At 38.8% G+C, this 21,260-nt stretch overlaps 1 protein-coding gene across 1 annotated transcript in view; it reads left to right on the top strand.

Moving 5' to 3' along the window:
• The window catches only part of LOC106927913 (actin-binding protein WASF3), a 34,703-nt gene that overhangs the window by 6,936 nt on the left and 6,507 nt on the right, over positions 1 to 21,260 (top strand). The window contains exons 2-8 of the mRNA XM_015003813.2: positions 9,330 to 9,474; positions 11,032 to 11,166; positions 16,707 to 16,860; positions 16,972 to 17,089; positions 18,395 to 18,463; positions 18,995 to 19,039; positions 20,001 to 20,134. Coding sequence (XP_014859299.2) covers positions 9,342 to 9,474; positions 11,032 to 11,166; positions 16,707 to 16,860; positions 16,972 to 17,089; positions 18,395 to 18,463; positions 18,995 to 19,039; positions 20,001 to 20,134 — 788 coding nt within the window. The 5' untranslated portion in view covers positions 9,330 to 9,341. The remainder of the gene's footprint in view (positions 1 to 9,329; positions 9,475 to 11,031; positions 11,167 to 16,706; positions 16,861 to 16,971; positions 17,090 to 18,394; positions 18,464 to 18,994; positions 19,040 to 20,000; positions 20,135 to 21,260) is intronic.

The raw sequence follows: 21,260 nt of genomic DNA, 5'->3' as shown, positions 1-21,260 counted from the left end.
GTCAGTTTTATTACCCATTACTAATGCCTGTTCAGTGTCAGAGGGGTTCCCACAGCATATTGATAGCGATTGTAGCGATAAATATGCCATTACTCATTCTATATGTTGTGTTCCCATCAATACATAATTGTATGCAAATTATTTCAATTGCAAGATTATGCTACTTAATTTGTTTTAAAGCTTTTTAAATGTCTTTAGCCAAGATGGGAGTAATAAGTTGTGTTTAGTCTTATCCATAACACAGAACCTTCCATTGTTTTCACAGGGTTTCTGCAAATTTAAGACTTTTCAAGACTTTTTTTTAAGACCCTTATTAAGACCTGGATTGTGACAGAAACCTACAAAAGAAAATCACATATTTTGTGGCTGTGGCTCCCATGTCTCTTTTGGTTCTCAGCTGTGTCTCTCTCCACATTAAAAACATTGTTGAATTAAAATCCTTGAAATGGCTCACACTGGTGCTTGACCACCGTGTTTAAAATCCATTAACCCTCAGATTCCAGAGTTCGCCATGCATCGAACGCTGCTCTTAGATCAGTGCTAGTCAGAGCAGCGCCGACCGTTTTCTGGGGAGCTTTGTTAGCCAAAACTGTGACATTTGTGGAATCTGTTTGTGGCCGTTGGCAGCAGCTTTGTGCTTCTCACACTGGCTGTCTACAGCATTAACCCCCGTAGTGCCAAGCATTATTGCGCAGAATGTAGATAGCTGTGGCGAAGACGAATGTCATCCAGCCAATTGGTTATAATTTTGCACTTACCCATGACAGATGCAAAAAAATGCTAGCTAACCAGATAGTATATTAGCAACACATCAGCAGTAGACTCAACCTTAAGGTGTGTGCGACTCAAACTTTTGCCTGACAGGAAAATCCTGGAAGGAAAAAAAGTCTTCATAGAATATACAATATTAAATGGTCCTGCCACAACTAAATTTAATACCTGTCGTTAACGTGTTCAAGGCTACATGACATTTTTAAAATGAATTTAAGACATTTTAAGGCCTTAATTTTAGATACATGAATGGAAATTTTTTTTAACGATGCTCAGACACCCTGTTTCTGAAACGTTGTAAAACTATCCACGGTGAGCCAAAATGGCTTGTTGGCGTTATCTCTGTCAGGCCCATTAGTTGTAATTGTAAAGTGGCAGATAAAATAAGCCTCCATCTTTAACAAGTATCTGTGTCTTTTATGGGCATCTCCCTGTTTCTTCCCAGACCAGAGAAACTGGGACACTGGGATCGATGTGACCTGTCTTTTCCCAGTAGGACCTCCTCTTCCTACCATCCCTGCTTCAGTAGAACCCAGTTTGTTCCATACTGTGTGTGTGTGACAGTGTCAGGTCACATGGTTTTTGCCGGATGACTTGTTGCGATCGCGCTGAGGTTGGCACATTTAATTGTGGGAGACTGGGTCGCAGAGGGGCACGAGGGGAGTTTTTTTCCCGCAACACACAACTGGGCAGAGGGTGAATGCTCCCCGGTAACACAACACTCACAGCCCAGAGCTGACCTGTTTACTAACCGCATTAGCAGACAATAAAAAGAGGGTACGATACGAGAAGGTAGGACTGGTGTAAAGCACCTTTAGCTCTGTGTAAAACATGTTATTTTAAAACCTTTTGATCAATGGTTTGATGAACAAATGAAATGTAAAGGTAACGATGGAGGAGGTACACTCGCTCCTCCAAACAAGTGGAAATAAGTCAACTACATGCTTTGAACCGCAGTTCTCAGTCTATTATACAAACGCCATCTAGTGGCCTGGCATGATAACTACAGTTTCCTGAAGGTGTTTTGGCGGTGGCGTTTAAACATGAAACGTTTCCAAACGGAGATCTTGTGTTAATGTTACCTTCGAGACTTAGGGACACAAAATAATGCATTGTTGAAGGGTGGAAAAATAAAGACGCATGTTTTGGGATATTTCTTTAGAAATAGCATTGCCTTTACTCTGATACCCCTAGCAAAAAACCCAATTTCCTTCTGAAGCCACTTAATAAAAGCAGGCCATCTGTGTTAAATTTAACATTTGTGTAAAACATTGTGAAGGTCCCAGAAGTTTGTTCTAGAACATCTTATAAGTGAAATAACCTGGCACTGGAACTAGTACTTTTTAAAAAAATCAATATTGAGGAATTATAGACTTTAAACAAACTCCTATTTCTTGCTAAAAATGTTGCTTGTATGTTTGTTTTGTCTTATTTCAGTTGGACTAAGATATTTGTACTAGAAACTAGACCAAAAATACTTGGTAAGTTAGTTTTTTTTCTTCGTGGAGCTTTGTTTTCTTAGTCAGTGGCTGTATTTTCTCCACTGTAAACTAACTACAGTTCTGTCCCAATCACTCCGTTCTGCTGCCAAAATCAGAAAGTCTTCCATAGAAACCATGACAACGACCCTACAGAGTCAGAGACCGCGTGTCAGAGAGCGGAGACGAGGAGGGGGGGGAAAGGGACAGAGGGAGGCAAGCATCAGGCTCCTCACTTCCTCTCTGCTCTTCTACAGTTTTGGATTATTTGTTTCTAGGGAGGATTAGTACAAAACACTTGGGGGAGACGAGGGGAGTGGCTTTATAACTGCAATCATTTTTGTACAATGGCCTCTCACCCAAGAGCATCAGCATAAATGAAGACATCAAAGAGAGCTAAAACTGGGGAAAAAAAGGGTGTGGGGGGGAGGGGGTTGGGCGAGCATGGAGTTTTTGACACTGAGGATGAAAACAGTAAAAAAAAAAAGGAGGTTACAGTCACAAAAAAGGAGGGAGTTAAAATGAAGACGGCTCGCACGTTTAAAAATTTAAACAATCTCGCATGGTCTACCTAATTCAACATCAAACAAAAAACAAATTAATCTGGTTTTGGTAGCATCAAACAAATAAAACCTACCTAAAAAATGCTTTTCATACAGCTGACAGCTTGTCCAACTCATTTTTTTAAATATTTTTTTGTTCAGCTCCCTGATGCCTCTTTGTTAAATGACATTTGGCTTAGCACCAAACGAGGAGCTCCGGCGCTCCACAGAGCGACACCAGAGTAATCTTGACTGAGAATAAAACATTAGCTCTGTTTCTCTGTGTTGGCTCACTTCATTGTTTGTGCAGATTTCTTTTCTTTTCTTTTTTTTTTTTTTTTCAAAAAAAAGAAAAGATTTTGTGTGTAAGATGCGGAAGAGATACAGATATTTGTCCGGACAGCATCTGCAAAATGTTGAGAACAGAAGTAATTTACATATTTAGAGTATTTGTTACTACAGAAGAATCAGATTAAAGAAGAATTGTTGGTTTTATTGTGTTAAGTATCAATCCATCCAGAAGCAGAAGAAGAAACTCAACTTTTTGTTCCGGATCTTGTAAAATACGATGTATGGACCAGTCAAACCAGGGTTGTAATTATTATTTAATGGTTACAGATTCTTTACCGTTTTTAATACATTTGAGTTTCAGAGTACATTTTGTACATATGATATTGGTAAATATCAGTTATCGGCCATAACAGTAATACTAGTATGGGATATCAATATCTGTCCAGATTTTCATATTGTTTCATTCTTCAATTAAAGTATCAAAACCTTTGCAAAATTTCTCCAGGTTTGTCAGCTTGTTATTTACTTGAAGTTTTTCCTTTTTTTAAGATTTAGCTGAGCCATGTTAAATTGAACACGTTCTCTAGGATCAATAAAATTTTAATTCTAATGAACATCTAACACAGGAACTAGAAGACATTTTCAATCTCTAAAATAAATAAACAAAATAAATAAATTATGAAGTCTCTGTAAACAAAACTGACCTTTAAGAAAAAGGCTAGTTGAGACCAAAACGCCAGACTGAAGACTTTTGTCATCCAGTTTTTGGTAGAAAGAGAGAAACACGATAAATTATGCAAATGGAAATTATTGTGCTCATTTTAATTTATCGTGAGATTAATAGATTGTTTTGCATATTGCAACAGGCTTATGTAACATGGAAAATGTACTGCGAATGAACATTTTACAGTGGGGAAATGTATTTATTTTTTTGTCACTTTCACTTTAAAAATGAATCCCAATTGATAAGTCATGCAGTGCATCATTTAATTACACCAATATATAGAGGCAGAGCTCCTTATTTGAAGTAGTTACTGCACAAATCTAATTAGCTGTGGTTATTTGGGTAAGTCCTGCAGAGCCGAGGGGGGTGGGGGGATGTGACAGGTTGGATCACAGGTTGAGGCCGATTAAGTGGCTCGGTGAAGACGTGTTTGTTTGTGAGTGTGTACTTGGTCATTAGCTTGGGCTCAAGTCCATATTCCTGAACAGAAGGAGGAGTAATTAAAGTCAGTAAGGTTTTCTCCTGTCTCGTTGTCCATCTACACGCTTGTAAAATTAAAGTAACACTCAATATTGCTTTATGCTAAAGGCTAAAAATATCTACAGCCTCGGTGGAAAGAGGTAACAGAATGGGTTAATTTACCCCCTGTTGAGATGTCTGGGTGCGTGAACCAGTCTGGAGTGAGGGGTCAGAGGTGAGCGTGGAAGCTTGGGGTCTTTTATAACCTCCCTACAGGTCTTTAAAACAGGATCCAATCAGCTTTGGATCAGACGGATAAAGTCTCATCTGTAATTACAACCACAGACACTGAAACACTGAGAAGAAGCTATGGATCAGGAACTTCCTTCTGAATGGTTTCCTACGTATTTTAATTTATATTTCTGTATATAATGTCAAATTTTAGGTGGGTACAAAATGTTCCTGCCTTATGTAATCGATTGTCATAACATTGACAGAAATTTCATGTGGTTTTAAAGATCCTTCCTCTTTATGTTCGTAGCAAATCTGTACACACAGCCCCACCACCCCACACACACCCCAACCCAACACCCATCTCAGATCATCTGCCACTCCATCCCTCAGCCTTCACAGATAACATGAACACATGAACAGGCTGTGCTAAGAGCGGTGGCAGCAATCATGAATGCGAGAAGCACATTTTAGTTTTTGTTTTTATGTTTTTCATTTAGTGTTTAAGTGATACGTGTAACAGTTTGTGTTGATTGCTTTAAGACGTGGCTGGATCCATACTTTGAAAATTTATCTTGCTTTTGACAGGAATTGGAGTCCTACTGTTGATTTTGGGGGGGGGGGGGGTATTTGAAAGTGGTGCATGATTAATTGCCCTTGTTTTCACATTTCATACATTTCTACTTCCACTTTTTTTTTTTTACCAATAAACAAAATATCTGATATCTATTTAAATAACCAATGCGTGTCATTATATGTTTCTTGGTACTCTAATATTTTGATGAACTACAGAGATAAATAATCACACAAATTATAGGATTTCATTGAATTTAATGGTTAATAATTATTTAAAAACTTCCTTTATGCATTACTTGTTCGAATAGTAAGTGGATGTTGGGATCAGTGGTGTAAAATTCAGTGTCCTGTTGCGTCTGTGAACTTTACAGGATGTTTTGGTTACTTTAACCATCATGTCACTTTCTTGTTGAATTTTTTGTCCTTATTCGAGGATCAAACTATTTGTAACATAACTCAGGTCTTGACTATTTCAAGCGTTCAGCATGCTGAAGTGAGTGGATCTTCTTCAACAAATGTGTTACAAAATTCAGTCATAGCCTGACTTGTCTGATGGTTGAATGATATTGTATGCACCGTTGTCGTATGCACTGTTGTCATATCCACAAATGATAAAGCAGGGTATTTAACAATGCTTTGGGGGAAAAAGCAGTCACTCAGGCTAAGATAACCTTGTCGATTCATGTTTACCACTTACTATCTCCCTGTTAACCTTAGGTTATAACCCTGGGACTGTTCATTTAGTCTGTACAGCTTCACTGTTGCCCATGGAAACAGAAAATTGTCACCATGTGAGGAAACAACAATGCTAACTAACATTTTCTGACAGGTCACTTTCACTTGTACATCTCTAAAGAGTTTCATTTTGCCACAAATTTCTTGATCTGATCTGACCTGACCTTTTAGGAGTCGTTTCCTTTGCTCCTCTCGGAAGCCCGGGTGTCACGGTGCGATGAATCATCCACAGGCCGGCGTACCAAAGTTTCCACTTTTAGTTTTCATCTCTTGGCATCTTTTCCTCCCTCTTTTTAATTTCTATTTTGCTTCCCTTCTCTCGTTTTTTCCGTGTCCTCTTTGTGCAGTCTTTCTTTCATACTATTTTCAGTGGCACAGCCAGTTCCACTTTTGATCTGAAGAGCAGATTCCTCAGTGTGTTGGCATGACAACACTCCCGTGGCTCCACAGCGTACTCAGGGTGCTTTTCCTCTTCCGTCTACCGTCTGTTTTCTTCTTTACATTTATGATGTTTGGACCTAAATATTTTAACATTTAAGCTTGTGTTCTTTAGTGTTGTTCGCTTTCAAAAGATTCTTTGGTTAATAATGATATATGTGCTATATGAATTATGTATTTTTGATTTTCAGATGCTCACATCGGACACTAAAGGCAGTGCTCAAAATGCTAAAGGTCACAAATTTTTTATTGTTTTTTTCAGTTTTCAAATCTGATACTGCTGATGATGCCAGAAAAGTCTGATGCCTGCAAAGCCTATGTAAAGTTTAATATAGTTAAACTTAAGGAATCACAGAGACTGGAGTGTTGTGAGTTCCAATGTTAATCAGTCTTTGGTAAACATGGTTGTAGTTAAAATTAGCGCCGTCAATCGATTAAAATATGTAATCAGATTAATCACACTCTCGCCATTTGATTAATCACAATTAACTTTGTGTAGGCCTGAAATGTAAAACTGCACATTTTCAAAAACTGCTTAAGAGAATGTTAGGCTACATGCTACCTTGGTTTTATCCAAATGTTTGTTGTCACATCTTTTTTTGTCTTTTTGTTGCTGAACTTTATTTGACAGGAATCTGACAGGAAGTGAGCAGACAGACGTGCCGTTGAACTTTTTGGATAAATTGCAAATGTTGACAGCCTGAGTTTAAATTTAGTGTTGATATGAATTTCACCTTGATAGGACAAACCAATGATACGTTTGTTTACATCAAAACAACACTTCACATTTTGAATAACAGATTTGCACCAAAAACTTGCATTTTTGTACACTTTTTAAATATATATATATTTTTATTATTATTCAGCTGGAAAAATAGTTAAATAATTTAGTTTTATATGAAAAAGGAAATGTGAAAGTGAGGAGAACCTCCTAAGAACATCAGGGAAAGACAAGCTTAAAATTTTCTGCCTGAACAAAGGCAACCAAGTTGCTATTGTATTCTTGACATTCCTTTGAAGCAACTGTTTGTGAGCGGGAATATATTTCTATTTAAAGAGGAATCCTCAGAAGAAGGTGAACCTGTTAGGAGTTGTTTCTCTGTTTACCCGTTCTCTTGTTGAAGCATAGCCGACTAGAACCATGTCAGTTTGCCTTGCAGCTGACCTGAAAGTGTTCATAAAGGAGACGTAAGCGCCCGAGGTTCAAAACAGAGTCGCTTCGTGTGTCTGAAGCGTTTATGACCGAGGAAGAAACCGCAGATTCTCAGACAGACATGGAAACAGGGGAGGGGGGGGGAAACCCCAGTCTTTGTTGGACGCTCGGGAGTTGGAGTATAAGGTATTCGCCCCCTACTGATTTATTGATGAAACCAAGCGAGGAAGTACAACATATTTGGATCGAAAACGAGCGCAGGAGCCAGCTAAAAAGACGACTGGGGGACCCACCCGACAGACGAGACGAGCAGCACCCATCGGAGCGGGGAAGGAGGATGATGGGGAGTTTTTATGTATTATTAACCAGCGAGCTTCTTAGATTATTTACAGCAGCTGGAGGAAGGGGGGGAAGACATTGGCTGCTGCGCAAGCATAGGCGCGTGCACAGAGGGAAGCTCAACAGCGTACTTAAGAAGCCGCAGCATCATCTGAAGTAGTTAATATAATTAAATGTCAGAAGCTGTTAGAGGGAGGAACGAGCGGGGGAATGCTTCAAACAGATCTGGTTACTACTGGAAAACTCACTACAAACGTCTGTTTGCCCCTGTTCATCGCAAATATTTCAGAGTAAACAAACACGTTATTGATTGAATATGCAGAAACAAACACTTCTTCTCTTGATAAGAGAATCGATTCCCGTGTTGCTTGTGTTTTTACAACACTGTATTCTAGTTTTTAGTAGGTGTTTCATACCCATTAAAATAGACAGAAGGGACTTCTCAAATGTCTCAAAGCCCTGAAACAACTACTCCAGGCCAGTAGGGGGCATTAATTTTGATTTTTATCAATACATGAAAACAGATGGGGCGAGGCTAAGATTCTCATTGTATCATTCTTAAAGCTGCAATATGTAACTTTAATTTAAAAAAAAGGTTTTTGCATGTTTGTTAAAGCCAAGTGTTTTTGTATATTTTTTAGTGCAAATATCTTAGCATATTAAAAAAAAGACTAAAATAATTCACATGTAAATTTGCAGCAAGATACAGGAGCCTGTTTAAGTCAATAATTTCTTAAAATTTATGTAAAAAGTACTGGCAAATTGTTTCACTTTTACATGGAGAAAATGTCTTATCAGTAAAAAACAATATTACAATAACAATCAATATTAAAGAATTATTGACATAAAACAAGCTTTTATATCGTTCTTAAAAGTCACTCATCAGTTAGTTTTTCTTATTTCAAGAGTTCTAAGATATTTCCACTACAAACTACCATTTGATTTTGTGTTTTTGCAGTGAATATGGTTGACTGTTTGAATCAGATTATTGAAATAAAAACATTTGGATGACATTTAAATATATTTTAAGATAAACCAGAAGGTTTTTGGTTTTTTTTAGCTGGGAAGTTCATCTTAGGGTTTTTAAGGTTCAAAGATTAATTTCAGTCCTGGCAGTTTGGTGGTTTTGGGCCCCAGAGAAGCTTTATTTCTAGTAGCACCCCTGATCCTTACTCATCCTGCCTCGTCTAGTTTCTCTGTCTCCCTGTCAGGACCCTTCCGGTCTCTCTGCCCAGTTTCAAGCTCATTTGCACCATTTATAAAATTCTTTCTGGCTCATTTATTTTCTGGCTCACGCGAGGAGCTCTGGCATTAGACAGCACGATGAGTGACTGCGCCCCACGGTGGACATGACACCTCCGTTTCCATCGGCCTCAAATCAACATCAAGTCATTTCCTCCCCTCCCACCCCCATCCTTATTATTTCCCAGAAATGTTGGTATATTTGCATCCATCTTACTCTTTGGATATTCAGAAACTGTTCACTGGGAGGTACGAAAGCTCAGAGTTTAAGGAAACGGATCGTAACCATAAATCAGCGAAGTTGAAAGTTAAATATGGTGTTTTCAGTTCTTTTTTTGTTGTTTCTGCAGGTGTAGAGCAACATGCCGCTGGTGAAGAGAAATATTGAACCCCGGCACTTGTGCCGCGGGGCGCTGCCAGATGGGGTGACCAGTGAACTGGAGTGTGTCACCAACAGCACACTGGCAGCCATCATCAAACAGCTGGGTAGCCTGAGTGAGTAATATTTACACAAGTTTTTATAGTTTTTCTTCTAATCTCCAGTAGAAAGTAATCCTCACTTACAATAACCAATAACCAATCATTTACTTGGTCATCTACTATTTTTAGTAACATTTTATGTGACTTTTTCAAAGCTAAGGACAATTTATTTTAGGGCTTTTGACATACATTTCTCAGATTTATTGTGTTTCTACACATAAAAAAACAGCTTAGTTTCAATTGCTCTGCATAAATTTCAACAGCAAAGATGCTTCCAGTCAATTAGACCTTTGGTTAATAAAGCCATGAAGCGCAGTTTCTAGTCTGCTGCTGTACTTATTCTCTTTTGAAATATCTCACTTTAAACAACTCATTGCAAATGTGAATAGTTCATTTACTAGCAAGGACAAAACGTCTTGTGAATATTAATCTCCACCCAAATGACTCAGTTGATATATGCAGGGCAAAATAGCTATCTAAATGTGTTTAACAGTTATGTGCTAAATTAAATCTGTGACATCTCATTCCGGGTGACTAAAGGCGCTGCCTCTGCTGCGTCTGTCAGACGTAAATTGAGTGGTGGGGACAGAAAAAAATAGAAGGGAGGAATAGATGTCTGTTTGCGCATTGCAATCTGGTTTAGTTTGCATTTGCATCTCTCTCTCTCTCTTCCTGTCATGGTTTTATGGAGGTATTAAGGTTTTTTTAGTTTCCAGTCTGACGAGATTCACAGCAGGATGCAGCCTTCCCTGCAGAGACAGACGACAGGCTTTTCTTCTTTGTTTCTTTTAATATTCTTTTGCATTTTCAGATAAGTAAATTGAAAAAGTAGATAATCAATGAATGTATTTCTTTTTCTTTCTTTTTTTTTGCTTCTTTTGAAACTATTTTCCATCTTACTGTGAGACTACTGGTGAAACTTCAAATGAGATCCGTCTCAGGGTTGCTGGTTTTAAAACCTGTGAGTTGGGATTGTTAGGTCTAATTGCTGCTGTCAACACAGTTAATAATTTGGTTAGCAAACTTAAAAACTTGGCAGGATTGTGCCACATCGGGTCAGATCTTATTTGGCCAAATTTGTGGAAATTCTGAGTCTGAGCAAACAGAAATAACACATGGGGTTCCTCAGGGCCCCATACTTGTGCCACTTTTATTTTATATCGGAAAGTCTTACTAACACGATCTTTTACCACCTCAAAGTCCTGCCAAGAATAAATGGTTTCCTGTCAAAACAGGACAAACAAAACATCTGCATGCTTCTAGTTTGGATTACACTAAAGATGTCTATACAGGCCTCCATCTTTTCAAGACCAGAACTAAACAAGGGCGGCCAGCGTTGTGTTTCTACACTGTTGGAATTGTCTACAACAGAATGCTATTTAACAGAAGTCCTTGTGCAGTTCGTCTGTCGAGATGGAACAGCATTTGCTTTTAAATATTTTATGACAGATGTGTGTCTGTAGACGCTGCAGTTCTGGTGAGTGGGGGGACTGATCAAAAGCTGTTGACGTTTGAAGGATGTGAACAACACAAATCAAATCTGACCACACCTGGGTCTTCGCTGCTGCCTAGGTCGCCATGCTGAGGACATTTTTGGAGAACTGTTCAACGAAGCCAACAGCTTCTACCTGAGGATGAGCAGCCTGCAGGAGAGAGTGGACCAGCTGGCTGTGAAAGTCACTCAGCTCGACTCCACTGTGGAGGAAGGTATGCGTGTGTGTGTGCGTGTGCGTGTGTGTGTCTGACTCTGGAAAGGTCATTCTTCCACAGAAATACATCCAAGCAGCCATGTGTGTATGTCTGTGATTCATCTTTTGTGTGTTGTTTTGAACAAAGGGATTGTTTCTATACCTGTGTGTGTGTGTGTGTGTGTGTGTGTGTGTGTGTGTGTGCGTGTGTGTGTGCGTGTGTGTGTGTGTGTGTGTGTGTGTGTGTGTGTGTGTGTGTGTGCGTGCGTGCGTGCGTGCGTGCGTGTGTGTGTTAATGTGAGTGTTGGTGTATTGTGATTTGCATTTTATGCTTTAAATGTCTTTTCTTTGTCTATAGGTACATGTGTGCTTGTGCTTTGTCCTCTAACTAGTCTTACAGCAATGCTTCATGGATAAAAGAGCTCTTACATTATCATATACAGTACAGAAGAATTCATACTCCTTGACTTTTAAGATGAGATGATAATATTTTCTTGAATGGTGGGGCACTTTGGTTTGTCCCAGCATAGCACACAACAAAAATTAAAAATAGGTAATAATAATAATTTATTAATGACGTCACAGGCAACATTGGCTTTACCGGAAGGGGAATGTAAATGGTGATGGCAAAAATGTTGGTAAATTCCGTTGGGAGATGGTAAGGGCACATTCTGATGGCGAGGAGTTCGATGTTAGGATCACACACATGATTTTTGACATGAATATGATCCATATTAAGCCCAGAAGCTTCTGGACTGTTGGTGTCACAAGATTAGCATGTCATAAAGTTTGCATACATGTTTTACTTAGACACTGTAAAACTCACACTAATGACCATAAAATCTATACATATCGTTCTCTACTCACATAAAAAGTCAAAGTAGGTAGTTTGATGTAAGGAGAATGTTTATTTGCCAGAGTAATTCTCAGATGCTACGGTTTGGCGTTCCGTCTTGTCCCTTGGGGAGTATCACAAAAAGTACATGTCTGCTCAGTGCATGTAAACAATCTGTCCTGTTTTTTATTACATTTGTCTACATTATGCTTCCTTCTCATATGATGTCTGTGTGTCTGCATATCCCAGGAGTGCTGGAGTGAACTCACCGCTAAGATGAACCTTACTCTTTAGCTGTGTTTGTGTGCATAAGTAGAGCTTCTGGTTGGTTATTAGACTCTCAGCCATTTAGCTTCAAATTGTCTCCAATAGTCAGTTATATGAATGTAGTTATTCAAATTTAATTTTCGCATGTTTGATTTATTCTCTTTGTAGGTACATTTTGTACGATTTATATGTTCTAGCTTTCTGCCAAACCCTAAAGTCTGGAAAACAACCTGTGACATTTACAGTTACCTAATTCTGCTCATCTGTGGTGGTTGTTGGTCGAGAAGCACAACGGATTAGTCCATCAGAGGTCAAACACAAACTGCGTTTCCATTACAAATGTGCGCAAAAATTTGTTGATATTCAGTTAATGTCGAAAAAACACAACTTTGCAATTGCGGCGTTTCCATTAAATAAGAAACCCAAATAAAATCACGTGATCAAGTTTGTTCATGTGATAAGTCATTAAAAATCATTCTGCGCAATGATCCTCAAACTCCTTCCTGTTGTCTTCTTCGTGGTTTGCACCAGCGACAACATCCGTTTGTGATGTGAACAAAAGTGTTTCCATTGCAGTTTATTAAAATAAACTAATTTTCCATAAAAACACCTCATCCAACACCAAAGCGGTTCATCAAACAGAGTGTTTTTTGAAGATCGACTTGTTTTCATTAAGCAAATTTATTTTCTTTGTGTAAAATTGAGCAATTATATGGTCAATGGAAAGGCACCTACAGAGGCCCACTGGACAAACAACCATACACACACATGCACGCGCACACACACACACACACACACACACACACACACACACACACACACACACACACACACACACACACACACACACACACACACATACATAACTGAAGGCAATTTAGACAGAGCCCAGGCCAGGATTTGAACCTTTTGTTAAAAACTGTCATTGCACACTCATTATTCTACTTGTTTAAAACTTTAAAATGATCATTCAGACTGCAGATAAGTGCAAGAATTCGGTGAATCAGTTTTTTGTGGCCGTTTCCAGAGTTTAGAAGATCAACAGATTTGTAGCTTAGTTAAATCCCGTGTTCTGTTGTCTTTAATCTTTTTGATGAGACTGAAAGAAGCCACATGTGTTCATGCCTCCTATCTTTTTAGCTCAGGTTTCTTCTCTTTTATCCCACTGTCCTTTTCTTTCCATCCTCTTCTCCCCATGTTTAGTTTTCATTTTCCCCATCTATTTCATTTTCATGATCCTCTTTTCTGTCTCTATCCCTCTCCTCTCTCTTTTTTCCATCCTTGCCTGGTTCTGCCGAGTCATTCTGCAGCACAGCAGCCTCAGATACCCAGCGTCACAGCAGCGCAGACGGAGATGAAAAGAAAAACCTCAGCAGTCTTTCGTCATACCCTTTCATCGCTCTCCCATTCTTTCTCTTCCACCTCCTCCTCCTCCTCACCTGCTCAGTTTTTCATCTCCTCGCTTCCTTGTCCTCCCACTTGCAATCCATTCCTCTGTCCTCTTGATACTAATTTTTTTAGTTCTCCATTACAGAAGTCATGATTCACAAACCTTTCACTTTTTTGTCTTTTACTACTTCTGCTCAGTCATTTCCTCCTGTCCTTCATTTCGTTTCTCTATTTCAGTCTCTCCATCTTATTTGTAAAATGGCGACACTGATGGCTTCTCTCTAGTCAAGGAGGAAGGAGGGGTATCTGAAATGGGGAAAAAAGAGAAAAAATATCATAAAGAGAAATAAGGAAGGAGAATATATATTGTAAAGTTAGAATATTTGGTAAGGAGAAATCTGAGTATCTTGTAAGAAAAGAAGAATAAGAGAATGGTGCTTAGTCAAGAAAAGGCAAAAACACTTGACATGTCTCTCTGTTATGTAATAAGTAAAACTATTATGTCATGTTCACTTTAACTAGGCCATTGTAGATGGTGTCAGGTTTAAACCATAGAAGGAACAACTGATTCATCAAATTATTGTACCCTAAGATAGTAATACAAACCCACGAGCTTTATCACCTTAGTATTATTGAAAATATTTATGACATGTATTGAGAAACAAATGTTTTGCCCACTGTCTGTTCACATACAGTACCTCCCTCAGTTATTGGCACGCCTTTAAAAGGCATAATGCTTTAGATTAATTTGTATTTTATTTCAAATGCTTAAAAAAAAGGCATCAATTTCTGTTTCTGAAAATGTGGAGACTGGTCGAGCAGATTTTATTAAACTAGCAAGGTGTGCTTGTGCGCTCTTTCACAAGGCAGGCAAACAGTAATAAAAATGCTACTGAAAAAGAAAAATTTGAAAGATTTATGCTAATCTTCTTGTTAATCATCTTGTGTCTTACCTTTTTTTGGAGTAGTAAGACGACAAAATGAAAAAAATAAAATCTACAAAAAAACTACCTCAAAGTAATTCAGAACAATTTAAAATGTATTTATTTTTTTATATTCAACAGTGACCAGCTAATTTAATAGGCATTAAAAAGTATTCAATTTAAAACATTATCTGTTTTGCTTTATTTTGCACAGTTGAATATTTCTGATAAACAGAAAACAGTTAAAATAAAGGACTAAAAGCAACAGAATTGAATTCTCCTAGACACATTTAGACCTGTAGAATCAAGAATCACCTAATCAGACCTGTCTGACACAAAGCAGGCTAAAAGAGCTCTAGAGCAATCTCAAAGAAACGATAAATAACCATTTTAAAATTTTTTATGTAACAGAATAAAACATTGTGTGAACCAGCAAAATAGAAGTCCTTTTGTGAACTGCAAACCCCAGATATTTTTTACTGACTCAGAAAATGTAAAAAAAAAAAATCTGTAACACATTCTTCTGTTTCACCTACAGCAATGTAAATTTTCAGAAGATTGGCAAAACACTTATGTAGATTCTAGACCTCTACAGAGGCCCTCACACTTTTTTTTATCTCATGGTTATCAACTGAATTTAGACAATTTGCAAGGATGTGCTAAAAGGAACATCCTGCAGAACGTAGAGGGATGGTGAAAAAGAGAGTACACAGTGAGGAATAAAATAAGTTTGCTGGAAGAGTAAAAAGTCTCTTTGAAGATGAGTCTGAATCAAAGTTTCATTGGCTTTTACTGCAGTGGATTATTCATTTGGCCACAGGGACAGAGGCTTAGGAGGCAATGATCAAACACTGTTCAGACGGTACGGTGCTTTCACTGCAAGCTTACATATGAATCAAACAACCCTTTGCCTTTTAGTTTTTAAGGAGCAAGTCACTGCAGTCAGAGGCTAACTGTTCTGTCAGCATCTGTACACATAAATGATCATTCAGTAAATCACTGACAGGGACATATGTTACACCGTTTGTGGCTTAACCTTATTATACGCTGGGTTGGTGTCAGCTGATCCCACCCATGTGTGTGACTGTGTGTTCTGTCATATGGAAGATGCTAGATAGTTTTGTGTTAAACCTCTTACAGTATTAAAGGAATGATACGCACACACACACGCATACGCGTATTTGTTGTTTGTGATACCAGTAGGACTTTTAGTATGCTTATGGGGACACACTTTTTCTTACATCTGGTAACCACAAAAAATATGTCAAAAATTTTATTTTACGCATGCTTTCACATAAACACACATGCACAAACACACATCATTGCTATTTCTGCTTCTGTGGCGTACACAAACAACACAGTGCAGATGCTTCTGTTATTATGCATCTCTCTGTCTTTGAGTTTATGATGCCTCTTTAGGATCCTGTCTTGTATGAATGTGAGAATAGCCATGATTCCAGACCTAAATCAAACTGAGAACTTGTGGCAAGACCTAAAAAGTTGATCTTCCAAAAACTCTTCACCTTGTTTGACTGTTTGATTGCAATAAAGTAAAAAAAAAAATCTTACAAATTTTGTTGATGGTTCCACAAGATATTGTCTCAGATTACTGAATGCATGCTGCCGCACTTGAAAATTTTAATTTGTAAAAAATTTATACATAATCTTTTTCCAGTTGTGCGATATCAAAATTCCAATCAGACCATTATATTTTCAGCCGTAAAAGATCAAATGTATTTTAAAAAGTTGTATTTGTTTATGACAGTGTAAAGAAAGTCAATTCCTAGTGTGGGTTGAAGGTAAAGTTACAGTCTTTGAAGTAGATAACTGATCATACTTAGAAAGAGTATACAAGGTCTTTTGTGGCCACTTGTTTATCTTGGATTTTATTAAAACAAGTTTCATCAGTAATAGTCACATGCCACTGAGTGGAGAACCCTGATAAGTAGTTATCAGGGTTGTCAGACAATTCTAAAACCATAAAAAAAATTTGCCTGTAAAATTTGAAAGCAAGGGTCAGATGACCAGACAGTAGTGTTTTAGCAGGATTTAGCTGCTAATCTATTCCACCTTTAAGACATAAAAAAGTATTTCTGTGCAGAACTTCTCAAAACAGCAAAGTTGAAACATTCTCTGGTCTTTCAGTCTCCCTCCAAGACATCAACATGAGAAAAGCATTTAAGAGCAGTACCATTCAAGACCAGCAGGTGGTGTCCAGGACCTCTGTGCCCAACCCCGTGGTGGAAATGTACCACCGCTGTGACAAGCCCCCGCCGCTGAATATCCTCAGCCCCTATAGGTGGGTTACATATGGAGTCGGCCTAATTCCAGCAAATGATGTGTCTGCTCTCTTTTCTTTCTTATTTGTTGCTCACTTTTTTGCCCCTGCTCCTCTATTTACCTCTACAAGGGATGACAAGAAGGATGCGCTGAAGTTCTACACTGATCCCTCCTACTTCTTCAACCTGTGGAAGGAGAAAATGCTGCAGGCCACTGAGGACAAACGCAAAGAAAAGAGGCGGCAGAAGGTAGGCATCCGTTTCCATGGGGAGTGCATCTGCATGTGAAGCTGTATTTTTGTTGTGAACGTACAGCTGGTGTGTCAGTGTGGAGCTGGAGGAGAGTGTGTTTTAGAAAAGTTACAAGAAATAAAGTCATCCTCTGCTTTAATTTGCTTATCTGTTCTATTTTGCCGACTTGTGTCATGTTCTTTTGTTATTTAAGTTGATGGTTTCCTATCTTAATGTTTTCACCATTTAGCTTTGCTCTGTTGAATGCAGCAGCAGCTGGGGGATACTTGGTGACAAGATGTAATCAGAGATTTCAAAACTTAAATAACTGCTGATAGTCACTGAAATTGAGACAAGAGGAAATGTATTATTATATCTTGATGGTTTATTATAAGCTGTTATTCCTATGTGTTATACAAAAAACTTCAATTAGCTTTAAAAAAATAAGTACATGCTCAAGTTCAAATTTAATGTAGATTTGCTCACCACAGGTTAAAAATTTTACATAGAGGCTCAAATATATATGATCACTGATTATTATTCAGATTATTGTAGTTAGCAAGCTGCACCTAAATTACATGCTTTTTCTAGCCATCAACAACCATTAGACATGTATCTGCCTTTGTATGAAAGTACTTTACTTGGCAGAATTGGTAGAGTTGATTCAAATATGTTGGTTTCCAATCACACAACTCACCTTCAAGCACACTCAATTAAAAGGCTGTTTTGTATAAAAACAGAAGAGTGCCAAATTACAATAAATAAATGACCTGCAAAATAATTATTTCAATCTGTCATTCATTGTTTTGAAAACTGGAAATAAATAATAAAAAACTGAATTAATTATGAGCTACTTCTAGTGAATTGGAAGAAGTTGTATAGACTTGTTGATTGAAGCCTTTTCACAGCTGATTTTTGATAGTATCTTACTTTGATTTAGTCAAACAAAAAAAGAAATCCTTCCATTCAGATCCCAGAACAGCTGCTGCTGTATGCATTTGCTGCTTTTTGTCAATATTTGTGTTGAATTTAATGCTTATGTCATATTTTTTCTGTTCCCTCCCTTCTAAATGTACTCATTTATCAAATTTTGAACCTTACATCAAGCATTCACTTAAGAAAAAACAACAGGTGTAAGAGGAGGGAAAAAGCTGCAGCAGGCTGCCTGAGATATCGCTCTACTTTATTCCCTCAGCACCTCCTCCTTCCTTTCTCTCTGTCATCTATAGCCAGCTGGCCTTGGAAGATGCGCAGCCCCTTCCTCTTTCCTCTTCCTCTGCTCAGTCTAATGCACCAGCTTGTCTTTCTCCCATGTTTCCATAGAGCTGTCCGGCCCACCCCGACAGGCCCCACTCCAGACAGGCCCCACCCAGGAGCCCCCTGTCCATCTCTGTAAGGCGACCCAGACCCCTAACTCCCCCTACCACCACCACTCCCTTCCCGCCCCTCACTTCCTGCCCTCACACTCCATTAAAACACATTATACACTCACCTCTGAATAAGGAAGTCTTACATACACCTTGTAATTTAGAAACGGCACTAAAACAAAGTCCTCACTGTATGAAAAAATTAAATCTACACACACACACGTGTGAACTCCCGTCTGTGTCCGTGTGTATACCGTCACCTTATCTCGCCACCTCACCCCTCTCTCTCTCTGACCTCCTGTGTTTGGTTTTGGTTGGTTTGTTGTGTTCCCACCCATTTTTGGCTCCGTCGTCCGCCGTGTGCTAGTCTGTGTTTCACAGTAGTGAACTGGGTAGTGAGTAGACCAGTGAATGTGTGTGTGTGTGTGTGTGTGTGTTTGGTTCAGTGTGATGGTAAAAAGGGGTCCAGATCACTTTCCTTCTGCAGACGAAAAGCCAGTAGCCAATGACTGAAGTCCTTTCCACTCCTGTTTGTCTGTCTGTGTATCCTCCACAGGAGCAGCAACGGCAGGTGGAAGACCCAAGCAGAGAGGTGAAGAAGGTTGGTAACCGCTTGCTCTTGATACATTTAAAGATTCAGTATCTAACATCTATAAAAAATAAAATTTTAACATATGCTACCGCTATGTCGTGATGACATAGTATGAGACAGATAATCTGTGAAAAAAAAATCTAGTTTCTCTGCCTTCTCTCAGTGCTAACAAGAAGCAACCAATCAGAGCCAGGAGGAGAGTCTTAGCACTGTCAATCATGCTCGTGTACACACCGTTCATTCCCTACTCTTGCCTCCCCCACTTGCTCTCTGCTACTCTGTAGATACTTCCCAGTATCAGAGCATGTTAAGAATACTAATGTTAGATATCATGGCAACCAGTGACGGTGAGTAGGTGTTTATTAGCATATTGAGCAACACGTACACAAGGTCAATTGACAGCAATAAGACCCGGCTCCTGGCTATAATTGGTTGTTTTTGATCGAGAGTGGTACATTTTAGCAGATTGCTAAAGTAGCTCAGGGAGGAGGTGGAGAAGCTCGATTTGTTTTCACAGATTTTTTGTTTCATATCATGGTAACAGTTTTAATAAAATTAAAAAAACACATTTTTTTAAATAAAAGTTACATTAGTTAGTCATTTTCCTGGAAGAAGACCTTTTCCTGAGTCTTTTTTGAGATGCTGCAGTCCTGCAAAGCCCACACATTGACCCATTTCAATGATGAGGTTGTAAAGTTATTGCAAAAGCTAATTTTGTGAGACTTATTGTCATAAAATACATTAACATGTATTTAATCTCTGAGGGTTTTTTTTGTTTGTTTTTGTTTCTTTCAACAATTACTCAGTTGGTTATTAGGTTGGGGAACTTATGGTAATTCTTTGTTTAAAAAAATAGACAGACTAAAAAAAGAGTATGTTCAGTAGTCTTTTATCTTTTACTAAAAGAAAGAAAGAAGAAAGCATAGATTTTACCCGTTGTATTTTTCTTTCCTGTTGTTTCGTCCCGCAGGTGCGTAAGGCTCGTAACAGGCGTCAGGAATGGAACGTTCTGGCCTACGATAAAGAATTTCGACCCGATGCCAGGCTCACCCCCTCCCCTTACCACGGCATGTCGTCTGAAGGGTCCCTCTCCCCAGATAGCAGGTACATGCTAACCACAGCTAACCCCACACCACTTCAGTTGTACCTTTCTAACACATCAGTTTGTTTTTGTTTATCCCAGACGAGGCAAGCACAAATTCATTTGACCATATTTGTTCAAATGTGTCCCGTTGGAAATGTTCGGATTGGAATTGCATTAAGACACAGCAACACATTTAAAGACGAGCAAAATGTAGAGGCTTACAGTTTCTTGAAGACATGTTAATACCCGTTGAACCTATTTTTATTTTTTTGCTATGTTACAGACAGAAATTGCAATGTATTAGACCAGAGGTTCCCAAACTGTGGGGCGCGCCCCTAGGGGGGGCGCCGTGTCATTGCAGGGGGGCGCGGGAAGCCGTCTGGATGAAAAATAAAACAAAACATGAACACTGTATGCGCTGGGTTTTTACCTTAGAGTGGCCAACTCTCTGTTATTCCTATGTCAATGTGATACAGTAGAGGCTTCCACACTTCCCATATTTGTGTCCTCCGTCACTTTTATCAGCAGTTAAAACTGTTTAATCCGTTGTTAACATGTTGTAACCTGTTTTTCCGAGCCGCCTTTAAACGCAACATGAGCGCTAAGACGCTCGCGCTGGGTTTACACCTGTGAAGGAGACCTGCTGCTGCTGTGCAGAGCTACGTAGGTTTGTGTTAGAATCACGGCAGCAAACCAGCAAAACGCAAAGAACTTTTCACAGTTTTTCCCTCCAAACTAACCGACCGAGTTGAGTAAAGCTGTTGGATGCAGGTAATGTTAGCTAAAAGATGACTAGCTAATATCAATACAGAACCTTAAGCTTAACAAGTACCTTTTAGGCTACCGACGTTGGTGTCTATTTTCAGCTACGTACATTCATTTTGCCCCCCAAAAAGTCGACCCCTCCCCCCCGTCACACGCGTCGTTTCAACCAGACAGCCATTTGTAATCCATAGGTGGGGGGCCAGAAAATGTTTGGAAACCACTGGGGGGGCGCAGAAGAAAGAGTTTGGGAACCACTGTATTAGACCATCACAAAGCAGCATGTAACTCTGAAGTGGGGGGAAATGATACATTGTTGCAAGTATTCAGACCCCCTTTACTCCGATAACGCAAAGTAAAATCCTAACCTTTTTGTCAGAAGAC

The sequence above is a fragment of the Poecilia mexicana genome, unplaced genomic scaffold (assembly GCF_051168715.1).
Source record: "Poecilia mexicana isolate PSO_F unplaced genomic scaffold, ASM5116871v1 scaffold_18, whole genome shotgun sequence".
In the NCBI taxonomy this organism is placed as follows: Eukaryota; Metazoa; Chordata; class Actinopteri; order Cyprinodontiformes; family Poeciliidae; genus Poecilia; species Poecilia mexicana.
Note: the sequence above shows the minus strand (reverse complement) of the source record. Positions and strands in the feature narration are given on the sequence as shown.